Source organism: Ranitomeya variabilis, chromosome 3, assembly GCF_051348905.1.
Source record: "Ranitomeya variabilis isolate aRanVar5 chromosome 3, aRanVar5.hap1, whole genome shotgun sequence".
Classification (NCBI taxonomy): domain Eukaryota; kingdom Metazoa; phylum Chordata; class Amphibia; order Anura; family Dendrobatidae; genus Ranitomeya; species Ranitomeya variabilis.
Window position 1 is genome coordinate 658,282,706 of NC_135234.1, and position 23,324 is coordinate 658,306,029.

General features: G+C 45.2%; 1 protein-coding gene across 2 annotated transcripts in view; it reads right to left on the reverse strand.

Annotated features, from left to right (window-relative positions):
• Nucleotides 1–17,978, reverse strand: part of TFCP2 (transcription factor CP2) — a 79,294-nt gene extending 61,316 nt beyond the window's left edge. Inside the window, exon 1 of one of the 2 annotated variants that reach the window (XR_013224008.1) lies at nt 17,380–17,978. Coding sequence is in view for 1 of the 2 variants with exons in the window: in XM_077297816.1 (XP_077153931.1) it covers nt 17,380–17,501 (122 nt within the window). In the remaining variant the exon portion in view is untranslated. The remainder of the gene's footprint in view (nt 1–17,379) is intronic. The other variant, XM_077297816.1, reaches the window with a different exon arrangement.
• Between the last annotated feature and the right edge of the window lie 5,346 nt (nt 17,979–23,324).

Here is a 23,324-nt window from a genome sequence, read left to right on the forward strand (position 1 = left end):
GAAAACTGCAGTCAGGTAGTTTATTAACCCTTGTAGCAATTTTCAGGAATTCATGCAAAGTGACATGTCAGGAAGGAAAAAGTGTATTTTCTCCACCTAAATGCTGCTAACTTCTGAACAGGTTACTAGAGCTGGCAGACTCTAAGACTGGGTTCACATACCGTTTCAGCAGTCCATGAGACGAACTGCGTTACACCGCGGCATAACACAGTCCGATAACGCTGCCATTTAGCTCTATTTAAGGCGCATTGCTAGCGCACGCCCATATGGGCATGCGCTAGCGATGTGCAGTCATTGAGTGACGGACCCTGGGACGCGGGCTGCAGCGTTTCCGGGTCCGTCACTGTTAGCGCAGATAGAGCATCTGCTAGCTCTCTATCTGCGCTAGCGCGATGGATTGTCGGCACTTGCATTAACGCATGTGTTGAACGGGCTGCTGTAAACGCAATGTGAACCTAGCCTAAGGCCGCTATTTGGCCGTGAATTGCCATGGCAAACATCAGGACCACACAATCATGATCTGAGGGCACCAAATGGGATAAAGAGGGATCCCTCACACTCTTAACCATTTACATGATGTAGTCACTACTGACAGCAGCATCTAAGGGGTTAAACAGATTTGGACGGTGCAAACACTGATCGTGGCTTATGCTGCAAATTGTCAGCTATAGTGGACAGCCGACAGCTGCTGGATTGTCACCTGTATGGGGAGGCTATTCTCTTATCTCACGTCAGTAAAAAGACGTATTGGCGGTCATTAAGGGGTTAAACAAGTGTTGACTCAATCCAGTGGTCTCCAATGGACTAAAAGTGATGTTTTATAACCCAGGGAAATATCTTTTATGGTCCAGTGGAGACCATCAGAGCGGGAAAGCTAAAATATAGTTTCCTTTCTTTTATCAAGATGACTTTGCGCTATATGCCAGGAAACCCATATAGAACACTACAATAGAAACCGCTCAGTGGCCACAAGGACTTCTATTCTCTGAAACATCAATGAATAGGGAACTGTAGTTTTCCTGAATGTTGATGAAGTGGGACCCCCACCCACACAAATATGTATTTGATACACTGCCGAATTTGCAAGTTTTCCCACCTACAAAGAAAAGAGAGATCTGTCATTTTTTTTTATCATAGGTACATTTCAATTTTGAGAGACAGAATCTAAAAAAAAAAAAAATCCAGAAAAAGCACATTGCATGATTTTTAAATCATTAATTTGCATTTAATTGCATGAAGTATTTGATACAATAGAAAACCAGAACCTATTATTTGGTACAGAAACCTTAGATTGCAATTACAGAGATCAGATATTTCCTGTAGTTCTTGTCCAAGTTTGCCCACACTGCAGCAGGGATTTGGCCCACTCCTCCATACAGATGTTCTCCAGATCTCTCAGGTTTCAATGCTGTTGATGGATAACATTGAGTTTCAGCTCCCTCCAAAGATTTTTTTTATTGGTTCAGGTCTAGAGACTGGCTAGGCCACTCCAGGACCTTGAAATGCTACTTACAGAGCCACTCCTTCGTTGCCCCGGCTGCCCCGTTTTTCTGGTCATTCTCGTGCTGGGAAGACCCAACCACGACCCATGTTCAATGCTCTCGTTGAAGCAAGGAGGTTGTTGGCCAAAATCTTGAGATACTTGACCTCATCCATCCTTTCCCTTTCTCAAAATCATCCTTACTCCACAAGGTGGGATCTTGCATGGAGCCCCAGAACGAGGAAGTTTGACATTCATCTTGTGTTTCTTCCATTTTCTAATAATCGTGCCAACAGTTGTTGCCTTCTCACCACGCTGCTTGCCTATTGTCCTGTAACCCATCCCAGCCTTGTGCAGGTCTACAATTTTGTCCTTGGTGTCCTTAGACAGCTCTTTGGTCTTGGCCATGGTGGAGAGGTTGGAGTATGATTGAGTGTGTGGCAGGTGTCTTTTATACAGGTAACGAGTTCAAACAGGTGCAATTAATACAGATAATGAGTGCAGAGTAGGAGGGCTTCTTAAAGAAATACTAACAGGTCTGTGAGAGCCAGAATTCTTGCTGGTTGGTAGGTGATTAAATACTTATTTCATGCAGTAAAACATAATTACTAAAAAAAAAAAAAAAACCCACTGTTGTTATAGCATATACTGTAAGATCAGAATACTCTCAAACTGTATTGTGGCTTAGAGAGTGGTACAATATAAAGCTAGACTTACGGTACATTAGACGGCTGTTGGAAGAATTATTGCATTGGGGGTCAAAAAATGGACATGCCATCTTCCCCGACGATCGGTTGGTCGGAACTCCCACGCTACATTGTCAGCCAAACCAGTCAATTTCATCCAACTTTTGGTAAGGCAACCATATACATTAGACTATGTGACCCCATACACATAAGATTAACCCCTTTCTGCCATCGGATGGAATAGTACGTCCTATGGCACAACCCCCGCTTTGATGCGGGCTCCGGCGGTGAGCCCTCATCAAAGCTGGGACATGTCAGCTGTTTTCAACAGCTGACATGTGCCCGCAATAGGCGCGGGCGGAATCGCGATCCACCCGCACCTATTAACTAGTTAAATGCCGCTGTCAAAATCTGAGAGCGCACAAGAAACGGTAAAGAGAGGGGCGCAATAGCGCAGTTTACTGTACGGTAACATTCTCACCTTTACACGTTGTGAGTATGCACAACACGTATAGCAAGTATGATATGAGGGCTGCAGATGGCACCGGAATCAGGCAAGGGAATCAGAGTTCAGAAGAGTTGCATACCTTATGCAGGGCTATACAACTACACGTTTCGTGGACGTCCTTGTCCACTTCCTCAGGCACATAGCCAATCCATAATAGGGGTTGTAGTTGTGATAGATAGCCACCTCCAATAGTTTGATGGCTTATCAAACAGATTATCAGCAGCAGCTTTATGCTGGGACAGTCTTTTCTATGATTGAATAATACATATGCTTTAATATAGTAAAGCATAGGATTTGCTGGAACACGGTTATCCGGCATTGTAATGAATAATTATCAGACAGTATTCCAGGATAAGGTGCTTTTTTGTTAAGCACTATTGTGCAAAAGTTTGTGGAAAAATGCTGCAAAGTCTATTTGTATCAGTTAAAAAAATGCAAAGTGATCAAACAATTCAGAAATCTAGATCAAAATTTGGTGTTACCACCCTTTGCCTTCGCAACAGCATCAACTCTTCTAGGTAAACTTGCACACAGTTTTTGAAGGAACTCGGCAGGTAAGTTGTTCAAACATCATGGGGAACTAACCACAGATCTTGTATGGATGTAGATTTGAGTAAATCCTTCTGTCTCTTCATACAATCCCACATAGTCGATGATGTTGACATCTACTGATCAGAGAAGACTGGCAATCATGCAATACCATCCGGGAGGCATCAGAGTCGTTCCACCTTAATTCTTCAGCGGGACAACAACCCCAAACAGTCAAATTCATTAAAGGTAAGGTACCGCGTTTGTAGATCATTAATAAAAAACTGTAACGTAGCATAACATGCTGCTATAACCAAGTTTTAAATGCATGTGAAACAGATTTCGTGTGTTATATGTGTTTAAAGAAGGAACTGGGGGCTGACATCTTGGTTTTGCAGCAGTAGCAGGGCACTAACAGTGTCATTTTACAGCACCCCATGGACATAGGAGATAATAGACCGGCGCTGACCCTATCTAACATTGAAGAGGCATTAGCAGTGAGCTGGGCACGCCTCTGTGGGCTGCACAACTCACTGCTGTAGGTGTGACTAGCAGCCATTTTATTATAGCCCAGTGCTCTCTGCCCAGATACACTTACTCTCTATCACAGGAGCTCCATTCCCAGCCTGCAGAGAGAGGTGACACCTGACATCTCTCTCAGCCATACAATGTATCTCTCCCCTCCCTCCACAATGCCTGGCCATTCACTGCAGACCTGGAGCTCCTTCTTATCTTACTGAGGGATGAGTCACAGACCGCTCTGCACAGACAATGCTGCTCCATACACACCACATAAACTAACTGTGCTTCTGATGCAGTAACTGCTGGTGATAGCAGGTCACAGGGCAGTCACACACAAAATGGCTCTGCCCTGTGATGCTGCTCTTCATTCTGCCCCAGGGATATTAGACCACCCAAAAGGGGAGGGAAATGCTGATGTCAGCAGTTACTGCCCAGATTTTCCAGCTAACAGTAAAGCTGGTAAGTCTTACTATAGCTGCTTGAGGTCTAAAACGGAAAATGCTCCCGCTAGTGGTCAATATATATATTTGTAAGAAAATATATAATATTTTTCATATAGAAATGTTTGCAAGCAGTGCAAACATTGCATTAATACATTTTATTTACTATTTTAAGCTTAATTTCACAAAAAAAAAAACTACAATAAAACTGGTGGCACCTTCCCTTTAAAGGAAACCTATCACCAGTTTTTTTTGTGTATGAACAAATACCACCGCCTTCATCAGCGCTTGTGCTGCATTCCACAAAGTTGTATATTATCCAAGCTCCCCCAGTATAACTACCAAAAAAACTGTAAGCAAACCCAGATGGCCCAGTCCAATGGGCATCTAGTCATTGCTGCAGCATCTGTCCATCCATCGCCGTCCTCCCGCTTTGATCGATGTGAATGACATGTCCTCCGCACAGCCAAACAAAATCTCGCGCCTGCACAGGGACATCACCAGCTCATGCAGGTGCACTTTGCGCAGTTATGTTTTATGCTCTGCCCGCAGTGGGGAAGAGTAAAGTGCACCTGCGCAAGCCAGCGATGTCCCTGTTTAGATGATAGATTTTGTTCAGCTTTGTAGATGACTCAGAACACATAAAAGCCGGGGGATGGCGATTAGCGGCACAGAAAAGTGACACGCCGCAGCAATGACGCCTTTCGGACCGGATCGTTTAGATTTGCCTTCAGTGTGGGAGCAATTCAAAAGGTTTTTTGGGGGTCACACAGGGAGAGTCAGGAGAAAATATACAACTTTGTGGAATGCAGCACATGCGTGAGTAAGGTGGTGGTATTTGTTCATACAAGAAAAACCTGGTGACAGGTTTCCTTTGAGAACCATCTTAAGCATAAAGAAAAACAATAAGTCCTGGAAGTGATGATATGACCCCGCCGAGCCCTCATCTCAAGAGTCCGTGTGGGATTATATGAGAAGACAAAGATTTGCCAAGCTTCCATCCACAAATCTGGGGTTAGTTCGCCAACACATTAGGAACAACCTTTCTACCGAGTTAAGTCAAAATTTCTGAGCAAGTGCACCTAGAAGAATTGATGCTGTTTTGAAGGTCAAAATGATGGTCACAGCAAATATTGATATCATTTAGATTTATTTATTCGCTCGCTCCATTTTGTTATTTGAAGAAAAATAAATAAAAGCAAACTTTTTTTTTTTTGTAAACATTCTCACTTTTTAGCATTTTTTCCCACACCTAAAACTTTTGTACAGTACTGTAAATATCAGCATCACAATTTAAGCTACACAGACTGGTTTTTGTCTCCAATCTATAGATTCCGGAGTATTCCCCACCTGACAAAGGCTCAGAATTGGAGACCGAATTGTTATGTTGATATCTATGATAAAAGGAGCGTCTTAATCTTGGAGGATCATCCATTCAAAGGCCGGATAGAAACCCTTTTTTTTTTTTTTTTTTTTACTTTCATTTATGGAAGCACAAGCTACTCCATGGCTCACATACAACATTTCTTTCCCCAGCACTACACTTTTGTTTTACAAAATACAGTTTGTTTAAAAACAAAGAAATGCAAAATGTCTAACCGGAGTAACAAGTCTGAATGTTCCAGATGGCTGACACGACATGGAAGGAACATCTGTACCGTAAACAGAAAATTGACAACAAGAACCAAAACAAGCGATTGTTTCCATAACACACCTGATGAAATCACACTATGTAGATATGCGCTAAGGAAAGCTTTCTCGCCATCAGAAAGGTCTACATAGTCTGGTCCAATGGACGGCTCGATAAGCTGGCTCCACAATTTACAGTTGGATATTCACATGAGATGCAAGAAATAGTTACTAAAACCAGCACATGGGCTGATGGCACAATTTGACCCCAATGGGTACAATTTTATACAGGCTTAGTACCCTTATGGAGGTTTGGGAAAACTGCTGCCAGATGGTCTGGTGCCACTTATCTCCAGAGAAGGCTATCCCAGCCCCCACATACAGACTGTTATCTTTCTATTAGATTGAAAATGTGTGTGTTGTCCTCCTGCTGAACATACACAAAGTCCTTGAAGACTTGCTGTCCTTTTCACCCTCAAATTTAAAGCCCTGCAGAATATGATGGCGCAATGTAACATTATTATTGTCCCCTTTATGAGGACACATTAGACCATTACCAAGAATGTATGCATTTCTAGTAATTTCTCGTATGATTTTTAGAAAAATTAGTCTTCCAGGTAATTTTTCAAAGACATACTGACATCATTCACCAGTGTCAGAGCTGCCAAAGTTCTGCACAACTTCCCTTATACGGTAAGTTGAATAATCAATCACTGGAATAATGATAAGCTGAAATACAAGCACGTAGGACATAAGTGAACATACTCTTAATATCAATAGCCAATATGGGTCCAAATCCAAAACATAACATGCTGTCTAAACTGATCTAACGGTAGAGTCATTAAAAAGATCTATCAAGTGCGTCACTAAAGCTTGAGTCAAAGCCTCCTCTTTTCTCGCACTCCTATTGGGGTCATACATGCTAGAAAGAAAAAACAGTGTATACAACAGATGCCCCCCAACACCTGGCAAATACAACAGCAAACCATTACCTAAGATGCAGCAAGGGTAAAATCTGATTCATGTCCTAAATACAGAGCTGAACGGTCACTAATATCTCTAGGATATTAAAGTGTTTTTGCCATAAGAATGAAAAAAATGCAAAAGTACAACTTCAGTATTCCTAGACCAGAGAATAAAACAAATGTATTAGCACACTAGCCAGTTACCGACAAACTACACATCCACCATTGTCTTAGGTCGATTCAGCAATGTTGCACTGGCCTTCACAATCGCCACATCCAAGCACCCTGCGACTTCATCTGAAGCCACATCAGGACTCTGGCAGCTCCAGGATCTGATGGACAACGCTTCACCAAAACAATGGAGTCCACATCCGAGGATACGCTGGCCTGCGTCTGGACACAGCCTGATAACCGCTTAAGGTACCTTCACACTAAACAACTTTCCAACGAGAACGACAACGATCCGTGACGTTGCAGCGTCCTGGATAGCGATCTCGTTGTGTTTGACACGCAGCAGCGATCTGGATCCCGCTGTTATATCGCTGGTCGGAGCTAGAAGTCCAGAACTTTATTTGGTCGTCAGATCGGCGTGTATCGGCGTGTTTGACAGCAAAAGCAACGATACCAGCAATGTTTCTTCATGGAGCGAACAACCAGCGAGAACGATAAGTACGTCACTGGATCGCTCCTGCATCGTTCTGCTGTTGCCGGTGTCTGACGTCTCCTAGCGACCTAAACAGCGACGCTGCAGCGATCGGCTCGTTGTTTATATCGCTGCAGCGTCGCTTAATGTGACGGTACCTTTAGACATCTGCTGTCTCACCAATGGACACCACTCTGAACATCTGAAATGTGTAGATAACACTTGGCTAGATACTGTCTTATTGTCATACATACAGAGCAAACAGAATTTAAAAAAAAAAGTTCACATGTGAATCTCACCGATACACAGACCGAACTGGCTGCAGCACCGAATTGTAGACCTACAGCAACTGAAGAACCACAACTTCCAGCATACCGTGAAAGACATCAATTTGTAGAAAAGGTGGCGCTCTACACTGTGGTCTGCTCATTCTTTAAAGAAACAGGACAGCTGCATCAGTTACATCCATTCCATCTCCTATAATGGAAGCCAACCTGCTATATCGGGCCCCCGACTTGTCTAACGATATATCTGCTGCAACACATCACACGTTGAAAAAAAAAAAAAAAATTGGAGCAAAAAAAAAAAAAAAAAAAAAAGAAGTATGAAATGGCCTCAAAAAGATACTACAGTTATTAATAGGTTAGGTGCTCAATGACCTTCACTCAGTCTTCAGGTTGATGAGGGTGGGCACGGGCAATTATGAAAGTGACGACTGCACATATTTTTCTAGGCCATGAGCAAGCATAGCTATTAATTACAGTCTGATGAGCACTTCACAGATGGGGACAGTCATCCGAATGCAGAACGGATAATAATAAACTTCCATAGTAACGAAGACCAATGTATGGAATGCATAAGGGTTGTGTGTTCTCTAGGATCCATCCAGCGCCCCCCCACATAATCACCTCGGCAAAAGATTCAGGATCTGCAGAAGCCAACAGATGCCTCAAGACGTTCTACTGTTAATTCTACCAAGAAAGCGCTCTCAGATGGAAACCACTGGTATGACAAACTTTTTATGACCTAAGGGAGCCTTGGCCCCGGCTACAGAAACGTCACCACAGCTGTAGTGCTGCACTGGAGCTCGGCGTTCAAAGAAAAAGTGGATCTGAACTTTCTTGTAACCAGATATACAAAGGACAATGATGGCATCACAGATCTGTGACATCACTGATCAAAGCCGATAAGGAGTTATGCTGAAATCGGAGCAACGCAAACTCCACCAGTCAGCGAGACATGGGTCGCTTCCAATTTGCTTTGTACGCACTGAAAACGTTTATGCAATGAAAAAAAACAAACAAAACTGCACTTATACATTATAGAGACCTGCGAAGCCCCCACTAATTACGGTAATAAAACATGAAGGTGATAAGGTCAATTTCACACATCCAGGTTTCATGGTCTAAGAACAGACTGGCTGGGATGTCCACACCTGCGCTAAACAGCCTCAGTTATGCCTATAAACATGATTCTTCATCCCTGTGGAATCAGGTTTCTACATGAACAATAAATAGGACAAATACAGTTTGCTATATCAATTGTTCGGGATAGTGAAAAACACGACATCCAGATGGTGACCTGCATGTGATCGCTAATTGTAGACCCTATGACTTATGGAAGGCCAATCTAGAACATGGATCAAAGCAGGACATGCTGAGATTGTCTCTATACAGGTCATTGGCCAGTGTAGAAAATACCTGTAATTACCACATTGTATGCAAATAAGAATCGATGCAGACAGAACACTGAGGTTTATGAACCAAAGAAATTATACTGAGATAAGGTAAAAAATAAATAAATACAAATAATAATATTGGGATAAAAGTTGCCTTTATTGCAAAACATAGGGCTTATGGTTGCACTAAAGGCGCTCACGGAAAATGCAAAAATTGTACAAACCATGTAAAATGGTGAATGAGTAATAAAGACACAACAACATATATCCACTAACAAATTAATAATGGAGAGTATGACCCAATAAAAAAAGTAAAAGGCGCCAACAGTAAAAAGGATCAAGAAAATGTCATTTCTGCAGGACTGTGTTGGAAATATAAGAAACAAAAGGAGACACAGGATTTTGGGGGATGCGGGTTATAGATTCAGGTAACTATATTACATAGAATAACTGCATCAATTCAGACAAAAAATTCAAAGATATCAAAATAAAGATACAAAAAGCATAAATATTTAGTCTTAGCCAGGAGCATTACAATGATCACTCCTCTCAATCTATACCAAGAATCCAAAAAATAGTGGACAATTAAATACTTTTTACCAAAAAATGAGTACAGAGTACTCACAGACCACCATACTACACAAAGTAAAATCAATAAAGTTTATTGAAAAAAACATTAGTTAAAAAATACATCATACTATGTGAGGATATATAGAAAAGGACTCAGTCTAAATTCCATACCAAGCAGCAATTATAACTATAATATTGAACATTATTGATGAAAAATATGTCTCTGTGCTAAAGCTCATAAAAAATCCTTTAAGGCAGATAAATAATATATAATACCCGGATAGATAGAGCTAAAAAACACCATAAAAAGTACAAAAAGCCATTGGAAATGTTCACTATCAATGCTTACCCATCATAAGTGCCGCTATGGGAACGCCCCGACGCGCGTTTCGCAACTCACGTGCTTTCTTTTTGACACTCCTCTTGAGAAAGCATGATGTAGTATGATGTATTTTTTAACTAATGTTTTTTTCAATAAACTTTATTGATTTTACTTTGTGTAGTATGGTGGTCTGTGAGTACTCTGTACTCATTTTTTGGTAAAAAATTCAAAGAGTTGTGTGGACTCAGATAATGTGAATATCTATCCAGGATCGTTATATAATAAAGCATATCGGACACTGTGTCCAACCTTCTTCCCAGAGCCATAACCTTTTGTATTTTTCTGTCAATATGGCCGTACGAGGACTTGTTTTTTTGTGGGACAAGTTATACTTTTGAATGACACCATTGGATTTACCATATAGTGTATACTGGAAAACGGAAAAAAAAAAAAATCCAAGTGCAGTGAAATTGCAAAAAAAAGTGCAATTCCACAAGTGTATTTTGGGTTTATTTTTTACCATGTTCACTAACTGCTAAAACTGACCTGCCATTATGAGTCTCCAGGTCATTACGAGTTCGCAGATACCAAACATGTATAGAATCTTGTTTATTTAAGTGGTAAAAAAAAAATACAGCCATTTTCTGAGACCTGTAGCGTCTCCATTATTTGGGATGTGGGGCCAGGTGAGGGGTAATTTTTTTGCGCGCTGAGCTAACGTTGTTGTGGATACCATTTTAGGTTACATACGATGTTTTGATCGCCTGTTATTGCAATGCTGCAGCGCCCAAAAAACGTAATTCTGGCATTTTGATTTTTCTCATTATCATTAAGGTACCGTCACATTAAGCGACGCTGCAGCGATAGCGACAACGATGCCGATCGCTGCAGCGTCGCTGTTTGATCGCTGGAGAGCTGTCACACAGACCGCTCTCCAGCGACCAACGATGCCGAGGTCCCCGGGTAACCAGGGTAAACATCGGGTTGCTAAGCGCAGGGCCGCGCTTAGTAACCCGATGTTTACCCTGGTTACCAGCGTAAAAGTAAAAAAAACAAACAGTACATGCTCACCTGCGCGTCTCCCAGCGTCTGCTTCCTGACACTGACTGAGCTCCGGCCCTAACAGCACAGCGGTGACGTCACCGCTGTGCTTTCACTTTCACTTTAGGGCCGGATCTCAGTCAGAGCAGGAAGCAGACGCTGGGAGACGCGCAGGTGAGCATGTACTGTTTGTTTTTTTTACTTTTACGCTGGTAACCAGGGTAAACATCGGGTTACTAAGCGCGGCCCTGCGCTTAGTAACCCGATGTTTACCCTTGTTACCAGTGTAAAACATCGCTGGTATCGTTGCTTTTGGTGTCAAACACAACGATACACGGCGATCGGACGACCAAATAAAGTTCTGGACTTTATTCAGCGACCAGCGACATCACAGCAGGATCCTGATCGCTGCTGCGTGTCAAACTAAACGATATCGCTAGCGAGGACGCTGCAACGTCACGGATCGCTAGCGATATCGTTTAGTGTGACGGTACCTTTACACCGTTTACCAATCAGATTAATTATTTTTATATTTTGATAGATCGGGCGTTTCTGAATGCAGCGATACCAAATATGTATTTTTTTAATGGTTTTATTTTGAATGGGGCAAAAGGGAGGGCGATTTCAACTTATAGTTTTAAAAACATTTTTCATTCATTTTTTACTGGCTTCAGTAGTCTCCTTAGGAGAGTTGAAGCTGTGATCATCTGACTGATTATGCCACACAGAGCTTCAGCCCTGCTATATGTAGCAAAGATTATCATTTATGAATGCCAACCACAGGGTGGTGTTCATAGCAGATCAGCAATGTCAAGCACAGGGGTCTTCTGCAGACCTCCGGTTGTCATGCCACTCCATCAGCGCCCTGCAATATGACAGGGGCGCTGATGGGTGTAGTTTGTGATGTGCTTCAGGTGCGATCATGTTAAATGCTGCTGTCAGGGATTGACAGAAGCGGGTGGATCAAATCAGCTGTCATGTGCCGGAAGAGATGCAGGATCAGCGCATGAGCCTGCATCAAAGGGTGAGACACGACCTATGCCGTATAAATACATGTCGTAGGTCATGAAGGGGTTAATAATATTCTGTTTTGTATGAAATGGTCTTAAAAGCATATGTGGTGATGATAGCAGGGAAATTGTTGCATTAAAACTTAATTTTTTTCTCTAAAATCAGGTATGGGAAACCTTTTTTTCTGCCAAAGGTCATTTGGAAATTTAAAACAAATTATGAACTGCTTTTCCAGGATTGCATCGTCGGTCTGAAGCACAGTCTACTCTCTGCAGTATGTTTTTAAATAACATACCTCAGCAGTAAGGCTTGAACACTGATACATATGTCACTGCCTGTCTTCTCAAAGTGAGAAATTCAGCAAGGCTTATGTAACCATTTATAGAACTCAAGCAATGAGAGATGCAGACTGCTGTATACACATCGCATAGGAGACACGAACTGCTGTATACACATCGCATAGGAGGCAAGATTGCTGTATACACATTGCATAGGACGCAGATTGCTGTATACACATTGCATAGGACGCAGATTGCTGTATACACATTGCATAGGACGCAGATTGCTGTATACACATCACATAGACACGGACTGCTCTTTACACATCGCATAGGAGTCATGGACTGCTGAATACATATCCTATAGGAGAAAGGAACTGCTGAATACACATCTCATAGGAGACATCGCATAGGAGACAAACTGCTGTATACACATCGCATAGGAGACACGGACTGCTGTATACATGCCATGCAATTTAATTTATATGCTTTAGGCTTTGCACACATTAAGTATTTGGTGCAGAAGTTTTTGTACCAAATTTGCATCTCTTGGCAGGAACAACACAGTGTACAATAAGTACTATGTGTGGGCTCAGAAGACAGTCGCCCATAAACATCAATGAAATTTACCACAAAAAGTAGCAGCATTCAATCAGCATATGTCTGGTGTATTATCAGCCATGTCCTAGAACCCAAAATGTCACACAGTAACTATTTTATATTAGCTCACGGGGGCACACAGGCAAATTGATCTTTCTAGAAGATTGAACAGTTGCAGGTACAATGTCCAATTTTCAGTAAATCACTCTTAAGCGATACATTCTATTTCATATATTGCCCCATGAATAGCAGGGTTGGACTAAATGTGGAAGCCTGTGACTAGACAATATGCCTATAAGCATTGCTACTGGTAATTTCAGCTTTTTGGCACGTATACCAGGGTAACTAATAATTTAAAGAGGTTGTTCAGTGAAAACAAGTTATCACCTATACTTAAGAAAGGCGATAATATACTGATCAGTGGACATCCTAATACTAAGACCAGCACCTATCAGGGAATTTTTTACCCAAATTACAAACTGGCACAGTAGGTAGGATGCCAAACCGGAGCTACATTCATTCTCTATTGGGCTGTTGAAAAACACTGAACACAGCGCCATAAGGAGTGAAAGGAGTGCAGGTCGCACATGCACACTTCCGCTCCATTCTGACTTTGTGGTTCCCTGTGGTTGAACCCAACAGGCCAACGAGAAATCACTTATTTTAACCAGAAAACCCCTTTGAATCATATCTGACCACTCTTTCAGATTACTAGTATTTAGTTTCTTCAGGACCCCTGTTTGGACCATGTATACTTGGAGCTTCTAGGTCTATATAGAAAAACACTCCTTCACCACTCACATCATACATATCTTCCAGTAGGAAGACTACACTGCTTATGTGCCAGTAATGGCAGCCAGACATACTGGTCATCCAGTGCTGTGGAGTTGAAGTTGGTGTCCATTTTTGAGGAGTTGGTATAAAATGGAGAGACTCCTAAAATATATAATAAATTGGGTAGAGTAGTACAATGCAGGATGTGCTGAATAATTTTTCATAAGAATTTGGGAAAATTAGGAAATGTCCTATAAATGTCTGTTCTGCTCCTGATCTATGGATCTTGGCTTTTAGTGGAGATGAATCTATGCTGCTCTTCATATACATGCTCTGTAGTGAGGCAGTGCTGTGGAGACGTAGTTCAGATGAATCTGTGCTGCACTATATGCACATGCTCAGTAGTGACCAGTGCTGTGAAGTCGTAGATGAGATGAATCTGTGCTACACTTTTTGTACATGCTCAGTAGTGAGGCTGTGCTGTGGAGTTGACGTTCAGATGAATCTGTGCAGCACTATATGCACATGCTCAGTAGTGATCAGTGCTGTGGAGACGTAGTTCAGATGAATCTGTGCAGCACTATATGCACATGCTCAGTAGTGATCAGTGCTGTGGAGACGTAGTTCAAATGAATCTGTGCTGCACTTTATGTCCATGCTCAGTAGTGAGGCAGTGATGTGGAGTCGGAGGTGAGATGAATCTGTGCTGCTCTTTATGTCCATGCTCAGTAATGACCAGTGCTGTGGAGACGTAGTTCAGATGAATCTGTGCTACACTATATGCACATGCTCAGTAGTGATCAGTGCTGTGAAGTCGCAGATGAGATGAATCTGTGCTACACTTTATGTACATGCTCAGTAGTGAGGCAGTGCTGTAGAGACGTAGTTCAGATGAATCTGTGCTGCACTTTATGTACGTGCTCAGTAGTGACCAGTGCTGTGGAGTCGGAGGTGAGATGAATCTGTGCTGCACTATATGCACATGCTCAGTAGTGAAGCTCCTCCAGTGCCGGAGTCAGGCTATACATCATCCCGTACTGTACAAATCTGTAATTCTTAAAGAGGTTGCCAGAGACTTAAAATTGATGTCTTATCCTTAGAATAGGACATCAATATCTGATCAGTTGGGTGACAACAACCAACACTCCCACCAATCAGCTATTCTCAGTGGCAGCCAATGTGCTCAGTTCCAGCCTCTGCAGCCAGGTAGGGCCAGGATGGTAGGGTCTACTAGGAAGAGAGGTGCCGGCTCTGTATGTCCCTTTAGGCTACTTTTATATACCCAGTAACAGTATATTTCATGCTTTTTGTGTGTTTTGGGGAGTTCCCCCTTACTAATAGCAAAGCAATAAAGGGTTAACTTACCTGGGTATTTAGTTGTCCACCTATGCCTGTAGGATGTGCAAAAAGCAAACAGTCTATGGGGCAGATTTATCAGAATTTATGAGAAGGTAAAGGGGCGATATGACTTATTACCAAGCAAGTAACTGCTGACATGGCCTTAGCGTTCTCAGGAAACATCTCATGGAGCACTCGTTCCTACAAAAGATCTTTAATCCTAAATTCTTATAAACATCTGGACAAAGCCGTAATGGCCCCTGGGAGACTCAGAAAAAGGGCCCTAGTGCAAGAATAGCAGAGGGGCCCTATGCAGTCCTATAGTTCATCATGCGCCAGTGATATGGCCAATAAAGTACACGTGGCTGTGCTGGCAGGACCATCATTCACCTGAACACCGGTCACTGCTTCACTGGTGGGTAAAGCGTAAATCTACCTTCTCTTATCTAGGTTTATGGACGTCACCTTGCAGGAGATAATAAACATATGATTGTTAGGAGTCCGACTGCTGAGACCCCTCAAACTCCCCTCTGCTAGTGGAGTGGTAGTCTGTACAGAGCCCCCTGGACAGATGGGGGTCGCGGCAGTAACCCCCTATATAACCCTTGTGGAATACGACCCGGCACCTCTGCGGAGGTGTCAGGGGTCCCTGCACTAAGGGCGCAGAGCAGTGCGCAGTGTGTGCTGCGGAACATGACCCGGCACCTCTGCGGAGGTGTCAGGGGTCCCTGCACTAAGGGCGCAGAGCAGTGCGCAGTGTGTGCTGCGGAACATGACCCGGCACCTCTGCGGAGGTGTCAGGGGACCCTGCACTAAGGGCGCAGAGCAGTGCCCAGTGTGTGCTGCGGAATATGACCCGGCACCTCTGCGGAGGTGTCAGGGGTCCCTGCACTAAGGGCACAGAGCAGTGTGTGCTGCGGAACATGACCCGGCACCTCTGCGGAGGTGTCAGGGGTCCCTGCACTGAGGGCGCAGAGCAGTGCGCAGTGTGTGCTGCGGAATATGACCCGGCACCTCTGCGGAGGTGTCAGGGGACCCTGCACTAAGGGCGCAGAGCAGTGCGCAGTGTGTGCTGTGGAACATGACCCGGCACCTCTGCGGAGGTGTCAGGGGACCCTGCACTAACGGCGCAGAGCAGTGCGCAGTGTGTGCTGCGGAATACGACCCGGCACCTCTGCGGAGGTGTCAGGGGACCCTGCACTGAGGGCGCAGAGCAGTGCGCAGTGTGTGCTGCGGAATATGACCCGGCACCTCTGCGGAGGTGTCAGGGGTCCCTGCACTAAGGGCGCAGAGCAGTGTGTGCTGTGGAACATGACCCGGCACCTCTGCGGAGGTGTCAGGGGACCCTGCACTAAGGGCGCAGAGCAGTGCGCAGTGTGTGCTGAGGAATATGACCCGGCACCTCTGCGGAGGTGTCAGGGGTCCCTGCACTAAGGGCGCAGAGCAGTGCCCAGTGTGTGCTGCGGAATATGACCCGGCACCTCTGCGGAGGTGTCAGGGGACCCTGCACTAAGGGCGCAGAGCAGTGCGCAGTGTGTGCTGAGGAATATGACCCGGCACCTCTGCGGAGGTGTCAGGGGTCCCTGCACTAAGGGCACAGAGCAGTGCGCAGTGTGTGCTGCGGAACATGACCCGGCACCTCTGCGGAGGTGTCAGGGGTCCCTGCACTAAGGGCGCAGAGCAGTGCGCAGTGTGTGCTGCGGAACATGACCCGGCACCTCTGCGGAGGTGTCAGGGGTCCCTGCACTAAGGGCGCAGAGCAGTGCCCAGTGTGTGCTGCGGAACATGACCCGGCACCTCTGCGGAGGTGTCAGGGGTCCCTGCACTAAGGGCGCAGAGCAGTGCCCAGTGTGTGCTGCGGAATATGACCCGGCACCTCTGCGGAGGTGTCAGGGGACCCTGCACTAAGGGCGCAGAGCAGTGCCCAGTGTGTGCTGCGGAATATGACCCGGCACCTCTGCGGAGGTGTCAGGGGTCCCTGCACTAAGGGCGCAGAGCAGTGCACAGTGTGTGCTGCGGAATATGACCTGGCACCTCTGCGGAGGTGTCAGGGGTCCCTGCACTAAGGGCGCAGAGCAGTGCCCAGTGTGTGCTGCGGAACATGACCCGGCACCTCTGCGGAGGTGTCAGGGGTCCCTGCACTAAGGGCGCAGAGCAGTGCCCAGTGTGTGCTGCGGAATATGACCCGGCACCTCTGCGGAGGTGTCAGGGGACCCTGCACTAAGGGCGCAGAGCAGTGCCCAGTGTGTGCTGCGGAATATGACCCGGCACCTCTGCGGAGGTGTCAGGGGTCCCTGCACTAAGGGCGCAGAGCAGTGCGTGCTGCCCCCTGCCGCTCCTCACAGGCGGGGCCTCCCCGCACTCACCTCATGCTGTAGGCGGCGGCACCCAGCTCCTGCCCAATCCCAGACAGGCTGGCATCGAAGTCCTGCACCAGCCCGGACTCGATCACCTCGTCCGCCAGCGGCAGCTTCAGTGCCCAGGCCATTCTCGCAGGAGGTCACAGTAAACGTCCCAGTGATGAGCGGTGCGGATGTGCGGCCCCCGGCAGCCTCCTGACTAGTGTGCCGGCCCCCGGTGACGGACGCTGAGGCAGGACATGCCAGGGCTGAGGCGGAGCACGAAGCAGGTGCGGACGAGTCCTAGGAGATCATGGTGGGCGCTGGGGGAGGCATCACAAGGAGAGCTGCAATGTGCTCCTGAAGCAGCAGCCGCCCCGGTGGACTGCGCTCCCTGCACAGCGCATGGACAGGTACGGGGCCCCTCCGCCGGGCGGCCGGCTTCCTCTGCGCCGACTCCCTCAGGACACGGGTGACAAGCTGCCGAACCGACTCAACAAGGCAACATGGAGGAAAGAGCAGGAGCAGCAGCGGCGGCCGACGACACGACGCACAGCGTGACGTCAGCAGACCACGCCTTCTACTCGGCAGCCAGCCACCAATCAGGAGCTTGTCACGAACATCCCCAGGAGAAGCCGCAGCGCTCCGTACTACAGGCGGCAGGCAGTGGGCGGAGCTAACAGGCGGAACTTACCTCTGATAGGCTGCCTGGGAGCTTGAGTAGCCCGGTGTGACGTCATTGCGTGTCACACGGGAAGTTATTACATAAGGCGCCTCCTGCCTCCTCCAGCTGGCAGCGCCGCGGTCTAGACGCCGCTCCATATGTCACCCAGGGCCGGCCAGTGCCACCTCTTGGCTGTTACCGAGGGTGCATGCGGCTCGGTGTTTGTACTGATCTTAGGTCATTTTTCTGCCGTCGATAACGTTACTGAACGGAAATCACTGCAACCGGGAGCAGAAAGGAAATCCCGAACTGTTCACCGAGCAGCCGATGGCGGCGCTGACCTAGTGTGACCTCTGCACAGCTCCACGCTCAGACAAGCGGCACCTGGTGCACCGGCAGCTGCTCATCCGGCAGGGACCAGCTGGCCAGCACCAGGGGATAGGGAAGACCACCTCTACATGATAGAGTGATGGGGTTCAGTAGAACAACTACGGGATGGCGGCAGTGAGGAGCGAGATGGCGGAGACCGTCCACCATGAAGTATTGGGAGCCAATAGAGGGATTATCAGAGGGGAGAAGAGGAGGAGTAGCGAGGAGAGATGTGGATTATTCGGAGAACGGCGTTAATGGCCGACTGGAGAGGTGCGAGCGTGTTAGCAGGGAGGCTACTGCAGTAGTTGAGGCGGGAGATGATGAGGGCATGCAATAACAGTTTACTTGATTGAGGGTTCAGAAAAGGACAGATTTTGGAAGGATTGTTTGACTTGGAGGAGGCAAGAGCTTGGATGTGTGGTTTGAAGACGGCAGGATCAAGGGTTGCTTTGAGGCAGGGGACTTCCTGCACAAGGAAAAAGTGTGATGTCATTTTATCGTGATGAATAGAGCAGATAGAGGATGTAGGCGCGATAGAGGAACAACGATGAGTTCCGTTCCACAATAAGTTTTAGGAAGCGTGGAGAAGGAGGCTATGGCTGATACACCCTGGGAGTCTGGACAGCAGAAAGTAGATCTGAGTGTCATCAGCGTATAGATGGTCCTGGAAGCCATGGGACTTTATGAGTTGCCAAAGGTAGAGATGGAGACAAGTACGGGTTTCAGGTCACAACAATAGGTCCTTCAAGAGTGCCATCTTAGCCACCATTGATGTGGAATTCCTATATTGAAACAGCCGACGTGGAGATGGACTATCCATCTGCCAAATGTTTCTTGAAGCTAATGGGATCCCTTCTGAGTGTATTAAGACTCCCCGGATTTATCCTCACAAATAACTTTTTCTCTTTTGGTAAGGCGTTATAGCTACCGCATCAGATCTGCTATGGGCAGCAGAGTGGCACCCCAGTATGCCAACCTTTTCATGGCTAAACTGGAAAATGACTTTTTAGCCTTCTGCGCCATGAAACCCTAGGCCTAGTTCTGTTACATCGATGACATCTTAATAATCTGATCTGAGTCTGAACAAGAACTAAAATTCTATGACAAATTCAATACATTTCATCCCACCATAAGCTTAACATTGTATCACTCAAAAACGGAAAACAACTTTCTTGTTACCACCATAAAAATTCAAAATGGTTCAATCCAGACATCGGTGTGTCGGAAACCAATTGACCATCCCACATACCGCAGATGAGACCGCTTCCTCTCGAAACACATTAAAAAGTCTATAATCAACAACCAATCCCTTAGGTATGTCAATGAAGATAAAGGGGCACCAGTTTTATAACTTTAATATGTCTAATTTCCTGGATTTCTTGATAATCGTCTTATTAGGATTTCTATTGTGGTGCTATGCTTAAAGGGAACCTGTCACCTGAATTTGGCGGGTCCTTTTTTAGGTCATATGGGCAGTGTTTTCGGGTCTTTTATTAACCCCTTTTTTTCCCACTGGCCGCACGCTGGTCGCAAAATTGACTTGATGTTGATTCGGTTTCGCAAAAACAAAAAGACCCAAAAACGCCGCCCATATGACCCAAAAAAGGACCCGCCAAATTCAGCTGACAGGTTCCCTTTAAAGTTAGATTTCAGAAAGGCAGATTTTAAGGGACTCAAAAAGGGAATTGAGTCTACTCTACTCTACTCCAATGGCTGGATATCCTTAAGGACAACAAGGTCCAGGAAGGATGGGAAATCTTGAAAAATTAGATTTTCAAAGCACAATCGTTAACAATTCCAAAAAGAGGGAAGAATATGAAGCATTTAAGGAAACCAGGATGGATGAACTCAGAACTTAAACACATGCTAAAAAGGAAGAAAGAAATGTTTATCAACTGGAAAGGGAGGCATATCTAAAGAAGAATATAATGCTGTCTGCAGAACCTGCAGGGCAAGAATCAGATTATCTAAAGCTGACAATGAATTAAGGCTTGTAAGAGACGTCAAAAGCAATAAAAAAGGATTTTGGGGATATGTCAAAAGTAAAAGAAAAGTCAAAGATGCTATAGGATTTTTAAAGGATGAAAATGATGAAATGGTAAGAAAGGATGTTGAGAAGGCCGAACCTTTAAATTCCTGTTTTGCATCTGTTTTCTCTCAGAAAGGAAATGTAACATCAGCTGATCTTCACTGTCCTATTAAAGGAATAGAAAAATCCAGGATATTTATAAACAGATAGTGAGGAAACACTTAGCTAACATAAATGAATTCAGGTCTGCAGGTCCAGATGAATTACACCCCAGAGTACTGAAGGAGATAGCAGAAGAAATTTTTGAACCACTCTCAATAATCTTTGAAAATTCTTGGAGAACAGGAGAAGGCCCAGAAGACTGGAGAAGAGCAAATGTTTTTCCTATCTTCAAAAAGGGGAAGAAGGTGGACCCAGGGAACTAAAGGCCGGTGAGTCTGACTTCCATACCAGGAAAGATCTTTGAACAAATTATTAAACAACATGTATGTAAGTACCTGGATAAGAATGAAGTGATTAACCAGAGTCAGCATGGGTTTGTAACTAATAAGTCATGTCAGACTAACTTAATTTCCTTCTATGACAGAATCACTGACTGGGTGGATCAGGGAAGTGCTGTAGATATAGTATATCTTGACTTCAGCAAAGCATTTGACAAAGTATTACACACCTTCCTTATTGAAAAAATGACTGAGTTTGGAATGGACAAGGCAACTGTTAGGTGGATTCATAACTGGCTTATTGATCGGACTCAAAGAGTGGTAATAAATGGCTGCACATCCAGTTGGAAGAATGTCTCAGGTGGGGTACCACAGGGTTCTGTCCTGGGCCCTGTATTGTTCAACATGTTTATCAATGATTTAGATGAAGGAATTGAGGGTACACTGATTAAATTTGCTGATGACAAAGCTAGGAGGGATAGCTAATACTACAGAAGAGAGAGATGATTCAAAAAGATATAAATAAACTGGAGCAGCGGGCAGCAACTAACAGAATGGTTTTTAACAAGGAAAAAGCAAAGTACTACATCTGGGCAATAAAAATGAAAAAGCATATACAGAATTGGAGGAATAGGGCTAAGCAACAGCACATGTGATAACGACTTGGGTATACTAATAGATCATAAACTGAACATGAGTCAGCAGTGTGATGCAGCAGCAAAAAAGGCAAATACAATTCTGGGATGCATTAACAGAAGCATACAGTCTAGAACACGTGAAGTCATTATTGCCCTCTACTCCTTTGGTCAGACCTCATCTGGAATACTGTGTCCAGTTTTGGGCACTACATTTGAAAAAGACATCAACAAACTGGAGCAAGTTCAGAGAAAAGCGACAAGAATGGTGACCGGTCTGCAAACTATGTCCTATGAGAAATGGTTACAGGATTTGGGAATGTTTAGCTTGCAAAAAAGAAGACTGAGAGGAGACTTAATAGCTGTCTACAAATATCTCAAGGACTGTCACATTGTAGAAGGATCATCTTTATTCTCATTTGCACAAGGAAAGACTAGAAGCAATGGGATGAAACTGAATGAGAGGAGACACAGATTAGATATTAGAAAAAACTTTTTGACAGGGTGATCAATGAGTGGAACAGACTGCCATGAGAGGTGGTGAGGTCTCCTTCCACGGAAGTCTTCAAACAGAGGCTGGACAGAGATCTGTCTGGGATGATTTAGTGAATCCTGTTTGAGCAGGGGGTTGGACCAGATGACCCAGGAGGTCCCTTCCAACTCTACCATTCTATGATTGTAAGTGCATATAATGTCCAGAAAAGAGAAACGAAAAAAGCAGTACTCATCCGATCTTTTGTTGGCTAAAAGTCCTTTCATTCATTCAAATGTACATATCCATAAAAGTGCGGTGGTGCAGGTACAAGGGAAGTGAGTGCTGCTTTTTCATTTCTCTTTTCTGGAAATCCTTTAGAAATGGGATGAACACAACCCATCTTAAAAAGACATTTTGAAAAGGGTTTGGGAATTCAAACTCAGGGCCGGACTGGCCATAGGGCACTTCTGGCAAATGCCAGAAGGGCCGGTGCCAGTGGTGGGCCGCTCAATCCGCCGCCCCCGCCGTCGCATTCAACTATACCGGCGTATAGACGCCGGTACAGTTGAATGCAATGATGGAGGAGAGAGCGTCTACAGACGCTCCTCTCCCATCATTCCCCGCTCTGCCTCTGACACTGCGGGTGCGCGATGATGTCATATCATCGCGCACCTGCTGTGTCCCGGGCAGACTGCAGCTGCTGAGACAGGAGCAGGAACCAGGAAGCAACGCTGGGCACGAGGAGAGGTGAGGAGAGTTTTTTTTTTTTCTGGACTGTGGGGCCATTCTCGGAGGAGGTGAGGGGAGGAAGAGAAGAGATGTGGGCTGTATATAGTTCTCTGTGGGCTGTGCTCTGTGCTGTATACTGCTGTGGGCTGTATATAGTACTCTGTGGGCTGTGCTCTGTGCTGTATACTGCTGTGGGCTGTATATAGTTCTCTGTGGGCTGTGCTCTGTGCTGTATACTACTGTGGGCTGTATATAGTTCTCTGTGGGCTGTACTCTGTGCTGTATACTGCTGTGGGCTGTATATAGCTCTCTGTGGGCTGTGCTCTGTGCTGTATACTGCTGTGGGCTGTATATAGTTCTCTGTGGGCTGTACTCTGCTGTATACTACTGTGGGCTGTATATAGTTCTCTGTGGGCTGTGCTCTGTGCTGTATACTACTGTGTGCTCTGTGCTATATATAGTACTCTGTGGGCTGTGCTCTGTGCTGTATACTACTGTGGGTTGTATATAGCTCTCTGTGGGCTGTACTCTGTGCTGTATACTACTGTGGGCTGTATATAGTTCTCTGTGGGCTGTGCTCTGTGCTGTATACTGCTGTGTGCTCTGTGCTATATATAGTACTCTGTGG